This window comes from Centruroides vittatus, unplaced genomic scaffold (assembly GCF_030686945.1).
Source record: "Centruroides vittatus isolate TY-2023 unplaced genomic scaffold, ASM3068694v2 contig_620, whole genome shotgun sequence".
In the NCBI taxonomy this organism is placed as follows: domain Eukaryota; kingdom Metazoa; phylum Arthropoda; class Arachnida; order Scorpiones; family Buthidae; genus Centruroides; species Centruroides vittatus.
Genome location: NW_027122381.1, coordinates 881,335 through 897,333, shown reverse-complemented (window position 1 = coordinate 897,333; position 15,999 = coordinate 881,335). Strand labels below are relative to the sequence as shown.

Below are 15,999 nucleotides of genomic sequence, written 5' to 3'. Positions count from 1 at the left end.
ACACATATGTCATCCCAGTACTCACATATTCTTTTGGAGTTATACATTGGACTCACACAGATCTTGAGCAACTCCAAAGGAAAACAAGAACAACACTTACTAAGCATAAACAACATCATCCTAAATCTGCCACAGAAAGATTAACCCTTCCACGTAAAGATGGCGGACGTGGCCTGATTGACATAGTTAACCTTCACTACAAACAAATACAGTCACTGCGAGAGTTTTTCTACAAAAAACAAGAAACATCACAATTACATAAAGCAGTAACTCTAGCAGACTCAAATAACACACCATTAAACTTACACTCACATCATATGGACACAACGCAACATATAAAAAGCATAGACACCATTAAGCAATCGTGGGCTCGAAAGGCACTCCATGGCAGGCATCCTTACGATCTGGCCCAGGATTTTGTTGACAAAACTGCGTCAAACAGCTGGTTAGCTCGGGGATGCCTCTTTGGGGAGACGGAAGGATTCATGATTGCCATACAGGATCAGGTCATACATACTAAAAACTACAGAAAACACATACTCAAAGATGCAACACTCACAAATGACACATGCAGAAAATGTCACATCATGCCAGAAACTATACAACACATCACCTCTGGTTGCAAGCTCTTGGCACAGACAGATTATTTACACAGACATAACCAAGTAGCAAATATAATACACCAAGAGCTTGCAAAGAAACACAAATTAGTAGACATCCACGAACCATACTACAAATACATTCCACAGACAGTATTGGAAAACAACACGCACAAAATGTACTACGACAGAGCCATAATCACAGATAAAACAATTTACCACAACAGACCAGACATCACACTCATTGACAAACACAATAAAATCACATACATTATAGACATATCCATTCCAAACACTCACAATATACAAAACGCATGCACTGAAAAAATTAGCAAGTACACAGAACTCGCCCAGGAAATAAGGCATCTGTGGAGGATGGATAGGGTGCTTATTGTACCTGTAGTTCTCTCCTCTACAGGTGTCATACCACACACACTACACAAAAGCCTGGGCACATTAGAATTGAATAGAAACACATACATCACTCTACAGAAGGCCACTATATTGAATACATGTCATATTGTGAGAAAATTCCTGAATACAGACACACACACTGATACACTTCTTTAATTTCTGTTTTGGTTACTATGCCTTGACTTTGGTCCGGCATAGTACTTAGCCACCGGTGTTAACCGAGTATATCTAACTTAACCCAACATAATAATAATAATAATAATAATAACTCTCCCGTGGTCACCACCTGGTCGTGGTGGGAGAGCCCAGTAATTTTACTGATCCATAGGGCAATGCAGGCTGGAGCATAAGCTCCTGGTAGGGACACCCATGCCAGTAAGGTCTATGGGGAGAAATGAAGCTAAGAGTGACCACACCCACATTCTGTGGAGATATTATTATGGTAATAACTAGATCAAAGTGTGATACCGGCTCGGACGTCGCCCGGGTTAACAAGGTCCGCGTTCGTGGGTTAGGCAGAGGCTCACGTTCGAAAAATAGGTCACAGTCTCCCTTGGTTACCGGTGGCGAAAGCAGCACCGGCCCAAGCATGGCTACTGCAATGCCCTCAACAGATGTGAGGAACAAACCCAGCCTTGGTGTTTCTGTGGCAATGCATCCACAGACCACAAAGGCTGGAAAACCACGCCAACGGATGAAATGGACAGTAGAAATGAACGAGTTTATCATCCGTACTTACTACACCATCACAAAACTCGAAACAAACATGACAGCATACAGACAACAACTACACCATAGATTCACACAACAGTATCCTCACCTCACTGTCACCGAACAAAGGGTTGTTGATCAAAAAAGAACAATTATACACAACAACCTTATTCCACAAACAACACTTGAACTTATCAAACAACAGGTTGCTGATCAAATACATCAACAGACAGAAACATCTAACATTAATGAAGATCATGTAACCTGTCAGGATAATCCAGCAACAAGCATTGATAATAACACACATACAACAATTACCACTAATGATACTACAGACATTTCCTCATCCATCACTGATAACATAGACATGGATTTAGTTAATACACTCTCACATATATTTCAGGAAACACTCACTAAATATACAGGCACAGATCCCACACAACGACCACGAATACCAAAAATCAACACGTCAAAGGAAGTAGGAAAAACACTAAATTACGTAAACACTCACTTACTACCACACTACATTCATTCAATTTCTACACTCGCAGACATTCATACATTAGTTTATGCTGGAGCAGTCACAGTAGTGACACACCATGGGCTGAAAGTACAATCACAGACAAACACACAGAAAACACAATTCTATCACAAGCCTGCCTGGCAGAGAAGAATAGAAACACAAATAAATGACATTAGACAGCAATTAGGCAGGCTAACACAATACACTAAAAACAACATAACACCCAAATTAAGGAAACAGCTCAAAAACATTTTCAAGAAAATAAAAACACACACAAAACATGAACATCACAACACACACATTACAGAATACATTGATACACTAAAACAAAAACTTGCTGCCAAAGCACGTAGACTCAAACGATACAAAACATGTACACTACGAAAACAACAAAATAAATTATTTACAAACAATGAAAAACTCTTTTACAGACAAATCAATAACAAAGCAAACACTGATACACAGCACAGTGGCACACCAACAGAAGAAGAACTCACAACATATTGGTCTTCTCTTTGGTCCAGTGCTGTCACGCATAATGCTGATGCAGGCTGGATCGAGGAGGAGAACAGAAACTTGCACAACATACCAACTATGCCCTGTGTTGAAATAAACATACATGATTTCCAATACACTGTTAACAGAACACACAACTGGAAGACACCTGGTGTAGACAACATTCACAATTTCTGGTACAAAAAGTTTACATCACTGCACCAGGAACTAGCTAAACATCTAACACACATCATCATCAATCCACAAGACATGCCAAATTTTCTTACTCAGGGCATCACCTACATGAAACCTAAAAACAACAATACCACAGACCCCACACAATACAGACCAATTACATGTCTTCCAACACTCTACAAATTATTGACATCCTGTATTGCAAACAAAATATACAAACACGTTGAAGAACACGACATTCTAACAGAACAACAAAAAGGTTGTCGTAGAAACCACAGGGGATGCAAAGAACAGTTACTCATAGATTCAGTCATTCTACGGCAAGCACACAAACAACACAGAAACATACACATGGCATATATAGACTACAGAAAAGCATTCGACAGTGTTCCACACAGTTGGCTGCTACATATTCTACACATGTACAAAATACATCCATCACTCATTGCATTCTTTCAAAACACTATGCAGCACTGGAGAACAACACTACATCTCAGGGTTAGTAACACTTCCATACAAACAAACCAAATTTTTATTAGGCGAGGAATTTTTCAAGGAGATTCCTTGAGTCCTCTCTGGTTCTGCTTAGCCCTGAACCCATTATCCAACATGTTAAACAACACGCAATATGGTTACAATATCAGACACGAAAAAACAACACAGTTTACACTGTCACATCTCATGTACATGGATGACATAAAACTTTATGCATCCACACAAAAACAACTTCATCAACTCCTACAAATCACACATTCATACACCAAGGACATACAAATGGAATTTGGCCTAGATAAATGCAAAACACTTCACATAGAAAAAGGAATCCTGAAGAAAGAAGATTTTGCACTTGGAAATGGAGACATTATTGAATCCATGGAAGAGGGCGAGTTCTACAAGTATTTAGGATTCCAACAGGCCAAACTAACAGAACATACACAAATAAAGCAAAGATTAATTAAAGAATACCAAAGTAGGTTAAATGCTATTCTCAGAACACAGTTAAATGCAAAACACACAGTTAAAGCAATAAACACATATGTCATCCCAGTACTCACATATTCTTTTGGAGTTATACATTGGACTCACACAGATCTCGAGCAACTCCAAAGGAAAACAAGAACAACACTTACTAAGCATAAACAACATCATCCTAAATCCGCCACAGAAAGATTAACCCTTCCACGTAAAGATGGCGGACGTGGCCTGATTGACATAGTTAACCTTCACTACAAACAAATACAGTCACTGCGAGAGTTTTTCTACAAAAAACAAGAAACATCACAATTACATAAAGCAGTAACTCTAGCAGACTCGAATAACACACCATTAAACTTACACTCACATCATATGGACACAACACAACATATAAAAAGCATAGACACCATTAAGCAATCGTGGGCTCGAAAGGCACTCCATGGCAGGCATCCTTACGATCTGGCCCAGGATTTTGTTGACAAAACTGCGTCAAACAGCTGGTTAGCTCGGGGATGCCTCTTTGGGGAGACGGAAGGATTCATGATTGCCATACAGGATCAGGTCATAAATACTAAAAACTACAGAAAACACATACTCAAAGATGCAACACTCACAAATGACACATGCAGAAAATGTCACATCATGCCAGAAACTATACAACACATCACTTCTGGTTGCAAGCTCTTGGCACAGACAGATTATCTACACAGACATAATCAAGTAGCAAATATAATACACCAAAAGCTTGCAAAGAAACACAAATTATTAGACATCCATGAGCCATACTACAAGTACATTCCACAGACAGTATTGGAAAACAACACGCACAAAATGTACTACGACAGAGCCATAATCACAGATAAAACAATTTACCACAACAGACCAGACATCACACTCATTGATAAACACAATAAAATCACATACATTATAGACATATCCATTCCAAACACTCACAATATACAAAACGCATGCACTGAAAAAATTAGCAAGTACACAGAACTCGCCCAGGAAATAAGGCATCTGTGGAGGATGGATAGGGTGCTTATTGTACCTGTTGTTCTCTCCTCTACAGGTGTCATACCACACACACTACACAAAAGCCTGGGCACATTAGAATTGAATAGAAACACATACATCACACTACAGAAGGCCACTATATTGAATACATGTCATATTGTGAGAAAATTCCTGAATACAGACACACACACTGATACACTTCTTTAATTTCTGTTTTGGTTACTATGCCTTGACTTTGGTCCGGCATAGTACACAGCCACCGGTGTTAACCGAGTAAATCTCACTTAACCCAACATAATAATAATAATAATGGCAGATGTACTATAAGAATATTCAGATTCTACATTGAGGCCTTTGGTGATGTTATAGCACTTGAAGCTTAATTTTAAATAAAAATATAATCATATTTTTATTACATTTATCTGTGTCCTTCCTCCAATGCTTTTTGATTTAAAAAAACTTTTATTACATGTAATTACACAGCACTGTATAATTGAAAAAGGTGCCACTGATTGACGAACACACACAATAAAATGAAAAATGGGAAATAAAACTTTGAAAATGGGTTGCCAAGAGGTACACAAGTCAAAAAAGATTGTGACTGCTGCTCTAGATTCTTAAAATTTTGTCCAAAAATTCCTAGTAATATTCATCTGCATTCTAATAGACTATTAACAGATTATTTAAATGTCTACAAATTCCAAAGATTATACTGATTATTTTTTCTATGAACTAAAGAGCTATTTTTGCCAAGTCAATTCTGCCACTGAGGTGTCTTAATTATAGGAACTCTTTTTGCTAGGAGAAATATTTCCTGTAAAATGTTGTAGCCTCTCTATCCTTTTCAAGAGCTGAAATTAGTCAAAATAAGGTGAAAACATTTCTGTAAGATTTTTTACCATTGGTTTCCTTAATTAGATGAATTGTTTATTTTATGTTTATTAGGTAATAATTTTCAGTATCACGATAAATGGAATTCCTCTATTAAATTTCTAATTATTTTCTAATGTATTTAATAGTCAGGGGAAAATTCTCTGGGCTTGCTTAGAATGTGCTGCATGCTTAATAGAAAATTTTGATTGTTAATATACTTTTTATATAAGAACAAATATGCCAATAATAATTTATTCTAACATGTAAACTCTTTTATCATTTGTGTTTGCTTTTACATTGACAGCTAGTAGCTACCTGTTTTAAGTCGGTGCAATGCTCGTGGGAACTCAATGACATCATTCAAAGCATTTAACGTAGCCAAATTGTATCAAAAGCCTGCAGTACTCAGTCAACATACATGTATTGTGTACAGGGACAGAGCTACATAGAGATTAATAGAGCTTAAGCCCAGTGTCAAGGGCCCACAAAATTTGTATTATCATAAATTTTTAATACTTTTTCATTATAATATATTTCATGTGTAGATATGATGGGCTTTATAATAGTCCATACTTTTTTATTCACACCAAATAACGTTTCCGCCTATTGTTTAGTGCAGTGGTGGGCAAACTTTTTTAATGGGGGGCCACAAAGTTTAAGAAATTCTAGAGGAGGGCCAGAATTATAGAAAAAATGCATTTTGTGTTAAAGCTTTTAATCATAATATTATAAAAACATTACAGCATTACACACAAATGTTACAAATTACCTTTTACCTTAAATAACAATTAATTTAACTTTTATTCGAAGGCCCTGCCATGGTAGGCGTGTGAGACATGTGGAATTGTTTTTGATTTTCCATAATATTTTCGAAAGCAGGTTCCAGCTGTGACGAAGCAACTTTCAGCAGTGCGAAAAGGTGTTCATCAGTCAATCGGTTTCTGATTGAGTTTTTCCGCAATTTCATGGTCGAAAAAGTCTGTTCGCACACATAAGACGACGCAAACATCGCCATAATTTTCTGGGCGTGAGCAATCATCTTTGGGAATTCAGCTTTCCGCAGTGCTCTATAAAAATCTAGTTTTGTGGAATTCAAGAACAATTGCTTTAAATGGGTACTGCACTGCATTTCAATAATTTCCAACTGCAATTCTGCAGATACATTTTCCGGATCTACATTAAACGGCATCGAGAAAACATCTAGCGATGATTGAATGTCTCTTAAAATCTTGAAACCTAGTTTCAAATTCTGTGTGAAGTTTTTTCAACGCCTGACTGAATTCTTTTAGTTTGTTCTCACTCACTGGTGACATGGATTTTAAACGCAGAAAGTGAGTTAAATCGTTCTTCGCCATGCAGTTATAAAACAGAAAAAGCTGAGTTTTAAATGATTTCAGACAACCCCAAGTCTCATCTATAAATTGGTTCTTTCCTTGCAATTTTTTATTTAATTTGTTATAGTGTTCGAGCAAATCGGTAAAAAATGCAAAATCGGTACGCCAATCTTTGTCTTCGAAGATTTGGAAATCAGACCATTTGTCTGTTTTATTCTTTAAGAAATCTTGTATTTCCTCTTTTAAATTCCAAACCCGTTCAAATGCATATCCACAACTTAACCATCTTACTTTCGTGTGGTAAAGAAGGTCAGAATAATCTGCGTCGACTTCAATCAGAAATTCTTGGAATTGTCGGTGTACCAAGCCCCGAGATCGAATCGTATTAATTATTTTTAAAACCACATTAAGTACATGGGTAATATCTATTGCAGCTTTACAAAGGACGTCCTGGTGAATTATACAATGTAAAAATACAACATCGTGATTAGGATTCTGGTTCCGAAAAATACCTGAAAATCCCGCGTTTTTTCCAACCATATTTGGGGCTCCATCTGTAGTTATATTGCATAATTTTGAAATAGGCGCATTTAAATTTTGAAGACCTTCAGAAAATTCGTTATAAATTATTTGCCCCGTCGTTTTTCCTTTTATCGATTGCAAACAAGCTAGCTCTTCAGTAATATTAAATTCGTCGTCAACGCCTCTAATGAAGATTAATAATTGAGCAGTGTCACTTCTATCCGTACTTTCATCCATCGTCACGGAAAAATATTTAAAGTTTTCTATACGCTGCCTAAGTTGAGTCGACAAGTTTGATGCAATGGCATCAATTCGCGTTGTTACTGTTTTTCGCGATAAGCTGACAGACTCAAACTCTTTAATTTTTTCTGGACATAAAATTTTACTCATACTCACCATACAATCTTTTACAAATTCTCCTTCAGAGTATGGTTTGTTATTTTTAGCTATTTTATAAGCCACAACATATCCAGCCAGTGTAGAAGCCTTTTGAGCAGTGTTTTGCTTTATAAACACATTCCGTTGAGCAGATATTGTTTTTTTTAGGTTTTCCGCATTTACCTTTTTTTCTGCGTCATTCATCAAAGCATATTTGGTTTTTGAATGTTTGGTGTTGAAATGACGAGCAAGGTTAAAATCTTTAAATACCGCCACTGCTTCATTACAAATAAGACATACTGGCTTACCGTTGTATTCCGTGAAAAAGTATTTCCAAGCCCACTCTTCTTTAAACAGACGACACTCGGAATCGACTTTTCGTTTTTTATACGCCATTATCCCAAAAGCGCAGATAAACATGCCAAATTCTTGGGCTATGTAAAGGCTATAATTAAATATTAGAAATCAATTAATTTGACTAGAGGAAGGGAGTTACGCTGCCATCTCGTATTAAATTTCTAAAAATTAATTTTGAATTGGTCATTAATTAAATGTCTGAATTAAAAATTAATTATTTATAATTAATAAATTAACGTAAAACGTGCGGCTCGGTCAGTGACAGCTGGCGAGTGGCGAGTGGCGACCGAGTTCACTCGCCCCCGCCGCCCGCGCCTCTCATTTCATTACGCTTTGCGCCTCGTATTACGCAACACATGAACTACGCGGCTAGTTTAGCTTCACCTATAGGTTATGCATCTATTATTCTACTAAGTAGAATCTACTTTATTCTTCTCGACCGTCAAAACGTAATTATAGCGGGCCACATACTATCCATGTCGACGGACCCTCGGCGGGCCGGATTAAATACTTTCGCGGGCCGGAGTTGGCTTGCGGGCCGTACTTTGCCCATCACTGGTTTAGTGCCTATTATTATTCTTATTATAACTTTCAGCATGCCCAAAAATTTTGGTCAGGATTTGCCCCTGTTAATAGTTATTTTATTTTAACTATTACGGGTTGAGATTTTTTAAACTTCAATTATCTTGGTTTCTATAATTGATACTGCTATCATTCTTCCACTATTCATACTTCTTTGTTATATGGAACAATTAAAAACATCCATACGGAAGAAGTTCAGTATACGTTTTAATATCACTTAGTAAAGTTATTGGCATATTCAATGTCCTTCTTTAAGGAACATCAAATGTAAAACAAAAGTAGACTGTATGTTCCTCATAGTTAAAATTAAGGAAAAATTCAAATTCAAAATTCATACCTTCAAAAATTTTAAATTATCCATTACAAAAGTATGTTAAAATAGAATGCATATTAAACCAATTTAAACTTAACAAAACATTGCACAGCCTAAACAGAATATAGTTTAAATTTATTAAACTTTTATGTTCTGTTTAGGCTGTGGAATGTTTAAGTTCTGTTAAATATGTTGGGACTTTTAATAGTTAAACAAGTTTTCTCTATAAATATCAATTAATTTCATTTTTTTTATGTTAAAAATATAAAAATTTACCATCAGTTTTATATACATATATACAGTCAAACCATGTTATTATGTTATTGATTTTGGTTTATATGAAGTTGGCGACAATTTTGTTAATTTGTGCCAATTTTTAAATTTCATGTGCTTTGTATTAATGAGATTTGACTTATATATATCACACTATTCATACATTTTAAAAATAAATATATTATATTAAAAATATAGTATAATTTTTTAGTATAAAGTATGCAAGTGTAATATGACAATGGTACTTTTATATTTTTTCAAGAGATAAATAGTCATAATTTTAATTAAAAAGGCAGACAGTATATTCACAATATAAAAATACTGAAGAAACTAAGTAAATTGTTTTAAATTGCTTTACATAATTTTGCAATGGCGGAGCCTCTAATAAAAGATCATCGCTGAAGGAAGACTGTTTTTGTTCCTTGTGATTGGACAGGATGGAAAGGAAGATGACTTAGTTTCTTCTACATATTTTTATATTTATAAATAAGTCAGTAAATAAATTGAATAATATTTGAAATATTTATTATTTTTCATTATAATTAATAATCATTATTTTAATATAAAAGTAACATTTAACGATGTAAATATTAAGTATTTTTTCCATTAACCGAAACTAACAAATAATAATCTAATATTTATTAAATTACTATCCTAGATATGCTTAAATTAACACTAATAAAGCTATTTACTAACATTTTAGAACATGCTAAAGAAGAGCAGCGTAGGGCAGCAAGTGAATCTATTGATACCGAAGAGCACGATTTGACTCTTCTCGATAAGAAAGAACCGGAAGATCTTTCTGTTAAAAGTCCTATTGATATTCATTCACCAATTTCACAATCCATGCCACCTATTTCGCCTCCTATTTCACTTCCTAAGTTAGATGAATCAGAATGTCATTCAATACTCTCAACAGATATAGATTCGTGTGCTGATATAAAAACAAGTCATTCAAAATCAGAGAGCCCATTAATTCCTGATGTTGTAGATGAAAAGATAGAGGAACAGAAATTAATAAGTGAAAATGAATATTCTGATCAAGAAGTATTTTATGCAGAACCATCTTCAGATATAACTGATGCTGTTCAAAAAACAACAGATGAAACATCACAAAGTAGTATAATTTGTGAACCAGAATCAGAAGCCCAAATAAAATACAGAACACAAATGGCTTTTGATAATACCGCTTTTATGGGAATCGATAATATCGACGTCGGCGAAGCCGTAAATCGTGAAATGGTTAGAAGTCCTTATGAAGTTGTGAGAATGAAATTTGAAGATTTTGAAATTGGTATGACAACTGAACAGTCATCAGTAGTTCCAGAAGAACAAGTTTTAAGTGAAGAAAAAATTTCAAAATTAGAAATAAAAGAAGATAAATATGAAAGTGAATCAGTTGACAAGAGTTTAGAAATTCCTTCAAGAGAGGAAGCAACCAAAATTGCACAAGAAATTATTGAAGAAATCAGAACAGAAGTTGCTAAAAGTCCATTACTTCAAAATGCATCAATCAAAATTCCAGATGAAGATGATATTAAAACAGATTCACAGATATTTGCATCCGATGACAAAGAAATTATGCCCGATATGATACAGAGTGATGACGGGAAATTAATTCCTGGCGAAGAAATATTTCCTGCAGAAATTGAAACTTCAACAACAAAAACAGATGAAATAAAACCTGATGACAAAATAAAAGAACTGAGTTATGAAAAGGCAGATGAAACAACTTTTCCTACTTCCAAAACTTTTCAATTAACAAAAGAATCAATGGAGATAAAAGAATCACACATTTTTATTACTAATGGTAAAATAGAAGCTATTTCCTCAGATGTCGATTTGATAACTGATGAATATGACAATAGGCAATTTCCAGTTAGTGAAGAAATAGACTATACGGAGGATTTTCATTCTCAAATGTCATATATTGGTAAACAGGACACAAGTACGAAAAGTGTTAAAGAAACAGAATCATTTACATCACATGCTAATCTTAATGGACCAGTTGCAGTAAGTTACATTCCCGAATATGACGACGAAACGTTTACTATTGAAAAAATAAAGGAAACTGATGTAATTGATGTAACAAAAGATACATTTTATGATATTTCTCAAAAATCTGCAAGGCAAGATATACCCGAGAGTGATTTAATGCATTCAGAAAACATAGAAAATGCTTTTGAAGAATCAGTTTCTGCTTCTGACATCAAAGAAACTGAAATATTTAATGAAGAAGAATATATACGTACACGCATATCTATATCCGACGATCAAGTTGATCAAGAAATTAAGAAAATTCTTAGTGATGAATCACAAACAGAAGATGATCGTTTGACTGATATTATTGAAAGACCAATTACTCCTGAGCCATCAGATGAAATTTTAGAGGAAATGCTTTTACCTGAAAGTGAACAATTATCTAAATTAGCTACTATTACTCAAAAAACTATTTCAATTTCTGAAGAAGAAATCTGTGTAAAACATACTGAATCAGAAATGATTTATCCACATCAAAACGTATTTAGTGAATCTGAAACAGATGAACCAACTGATATCACTGTTAATAAATTTTATGAAACTGCCCTCACTGTAGATTTGGAATCTAGAGAAGGTTTTCCCACTGAAAGTGTATTTCAACAAGAATCTGCTGAAATCATGGAGGAAGCAATGGATATTGGAAGTGATAAATGTAGTGATGATATTGAGGAAACTGATAATAAGACTCATTTCGAATATGGAGTTCATTTTGCAGCTGAACCTCATTATGACGAAATTCCAAAATATGTAGAATCTGGTTACGGAGACCTATATACACATCAAGAAGAAGATGAAGAAATATTTGATGAAGACTTACAAGAATCAAAGAACTTAATTGAAAATAATAAACAAATGTTCTCAGATTTGGATGTTTTGCTTGGACCTAAACTTTATACAAAAAGTGGAGAACATGATGATTCTTCTATGTCTTCTTTACAAGAATTTGAAAGATTAGAAGCAGAAATAGCAACAGGAAGAAAGTTAAGCCAAGGATCTGTAGATTCGTTAAATGGGCGTCCGTCGATAAGTAAAAGCGGAGAACACGATGACGTTTCAATGAATTCACTCACTGAATTTGAAAGGTTAGAGAGAGAATGTGCTGAAGCAGAACGTATAGAAAGTGTTGCACGTGAAGAAGCAGCTAGACTTTCAGAAATAGAAGAAGGACATGAAAGTCAAGCATCAGAAACAAGCCAAGAAACATTATCTGGACCAGAAGATATGGATTCAATAGATTCAGATGATTATGAAAAAAGATTAAGTGAAATTGATGAAATAATTAGACAAGCTCAAACAAACGTTGAAAGCTTTCAAGTTGAACCAATGCCCAAACAGAGTTTAAAAAGTATTAGAAAAACTGAAATAAAGTCTTTAAGTGAAAGTTTAGAGAAGGATATTAGGCCTATAGATCAAATTCCATCCCCAACACCAAAGGAACAAGATTCTGATTCTCTTGACGGAAATTTGAACAATATTGTGTTAATGCAAAAGGAAACAAAGGAATTAGACATTTGCATTACAGAATTAACACCTGCAAAATCATCTTTAACAGTAGAAAGTCATGATGCTAATGAAGATTCATTAAATGAAGATCAGGATAATTCACTAGAACATGATTCTCTCCATGAAGTTAAAGATCATGAACAGGATTCCTTGAAAGAAGATAAAACTGGAGATGTAGATTCACTCCAAGAGGATCAAAAAATATTAATGCAAGATTCTTTATATGAGGAAAAAGACTTGGATGAAGATTCCCTGCGTGAAAGTTTAGAACTTCCTAAAGATGAATTAGATGTATCTCAACTGTCTGATAAAGGTATTGATACTGTAGAATTTGATGATTCATTGCATGAAGAATGTATAGCAAGTTCAAAATATTTAGAACATGAACCTAAATTCATTCCAAGTTTAATATCAAGTACAGATTCTTTAGAGCCAAGTAGTTCAACGGCTGCAACTCATGCTACTTATCAATTTGAGACTGATTCAATTATGTCATCAAGCTTAAATAGTATACAAACATCTGGAGAAGAAACACTTATGGCTTCAAGCACAGATTCATTAGATCCAAATAGGATGATGCAAGCATATAGAAATGTTGTCGATTCTCAACTTCGTAGAGATACTCAAGATATGTACTTAGATTATGAAGGTAATGTACAATCTGCCCCAGATCAAACTAAGTCCTATATGGATAAAGAAGGAAATATACATCCAGTGTCTGAAATAGTAAAGAAATTAGATGTTACAAATCAAACTTGTGTCTTAAATGTGAGTGAAGAAGATCAGAACATTATTGATTCAATTGAAGAATCTAAAACTATTAAAAGCTTGAAAGATGATACTACCTCTTCAAAAGAATATGTTTCTTTAGATACAACTCGTATTCAGTCAAACGTCGTAACTAAGGATTTATCTTTAACCTTGACTAAAGATGACGTTCAAGACGAAGAAATTGACGAAGAAGGAAACATTATTGAAAAAGGTAAATCTCCCGACGTAATGCATGACTCTGATGAAGATGATAAGGACCAGACTAGCATTAGTGAGGATTCTCTACAAAAACAAGTGGAAGATAGATTCAGTGATACTAAAGTAATATCATCTAGGAAAGGAGGTGAACAGGTGGAAGAAATTAAAACTGTGGATGAACTTGGAAATATTCGTATTATTCGGCGAATCAGGCACATTGTCACAGTTCAGAGAGATGAATTATCAAATCCAGATATTGAAAAAAGTGAACAAGCAGAACCAGAAGTGGAAGAAACAAGAACAACCGATGATAAAGGAAATGTAAAAATAATTCGCAGATCAAGGCGTATAATAAAAATGCCTGATTCTCAGAGTTCTGATATTGACAAACATCTTCAAGAATTTGTTCAAAAATCATCTGTTAGTGATGATAGTCAAATAACTTCTCCTGATGTGAGTCAAACTGACTCCCTTCAGGAGAAGTACTTTCAGGATCCTAGATGTGAGTCTCCTATTACACGTGATATGTTATCTGGCAGGGAATCAGTTGCATCTATTAGATCAGATTTCAGTGATGCAGATTCTGAAATAAGAGAAATCAAAACTACAGATGAGAAAGGTAATATCATTATTCGTAGAATAAGAAGAATCGTCACGCCTCTTCCACCCGATAGTAATCCATCTAGTGGAAGAGAAAGTCCTTATTTAAAAGAACCAAGTGAAACTGTCGAAGAGAGACGAACCGTCGACGAAAAAGGTAATGTAATCATCAAGCGTATTAGAAGAATTGTGAAAGTTCAAACAAAAGATACTTCAGAAACATCCCCAATTCCTTTGGTTGATAATGAAGAACTGGCAAAGTCTGATACAGCTTGTGAGGAATCAGAACCTGAAGAATGTAAATTTGTGGATGAAGATGGTAACATAAAACATATTAGAAGAATCAAGAAAATTATAAAAATTCCTCAAACATCTAATGATGAAGAAGCATTAATTAATGATTTATTACAAAAGTCAGAAATAAGTGATTCTATTAGTGAATCATCAGAAACATTTTATAAATCAGACTCAAAATTAATCAATCACGTAGATCACGGTGGTGAAGAAACTGAAAAACATTTAGTCCAGGTCAAAAAATCTAGTTCCGACGATACACAAGAACCGAGTATCGAAGAAAAATTTAAAGACTTTTTAAAAAAATCGATAGCACAAGATTCAAAAGATGAAAAACATGAAGAAAGAATTATTGATGATAAAGGAAATGTAGTTATTATTAGGACAGTTAAAACTAGTAAAGTATCTGAACCTAAAATTCACAGTCAAAAGTTCACGGGTCCAGATGCCGAAAAACAATCGTTAGAATTTATTAAATCTTTTGACACTCTACACTCAACTTCACAGCTACAGCAGTACGAAGCAACAGACGGCGAAGGTAATATTGTACGTGTCACTCAAGAAATATCTGCTCAACCACATGTTCATTCAGTTAGTTTCTCTGGAGAAAGTTACGAGCAAGATATGGAATCATATATGAAAAATTATGAAGAAAAAATGCATTCTAGTGAACCAGGCTCAAGTCCATCTATCAGCAAATCACCTACCTCAGTTTCTAATATTAATGTTCCATATTCCACAATGAAAACGACTACTCATTCTGTTGACGAATCTCCTATTCACACCTTGTCTGGAACTGTTTCGTCTTCTGACACACTTCCAATTCACCACGAAGAAACCAAACTAATGTCAGGTATATAATACATATATATTGAGAAGACTAAATTTTTGTTTATATATAAATTGCTGATATATTAATTAATTCTCATTTTAATTATGCATATTTTTTTTCAAACTATGATATTACATAATAATTGCATTTTTGAAGAATCAACAAACTTTTAATATTTCATAGAACTGTCAATACTATAT

At 34.5% G+C, this 15,999-nt stretch overlaps 1 protein-coding gene across 19 annotated transcripts in view; it reads left to right on the top strand.

The window, feature by feature from the left end:
- Window positions 1-15,999, top strand: part of LOC136979409 (ankyrin-2-like) — a 376,384-nt gene that overhangs the window by 328,917 nt on the left and 31,468 nt on the right. For all 19 annotated transcript variants that reach the window (XM_067275362.1, XM_067275361.1, XM_067275359.1 and 16 more), the window contains one exon: window positions 10,265-15,820. In XM_067275362.1, coding sequence (XP_067131463.1) covers window positions 10,265-15,820 — 5,556 coding nt within the window. The remainder of the gene's footprint in view (window positions 1-10,264; window positions 15,821-15,999) is intronic.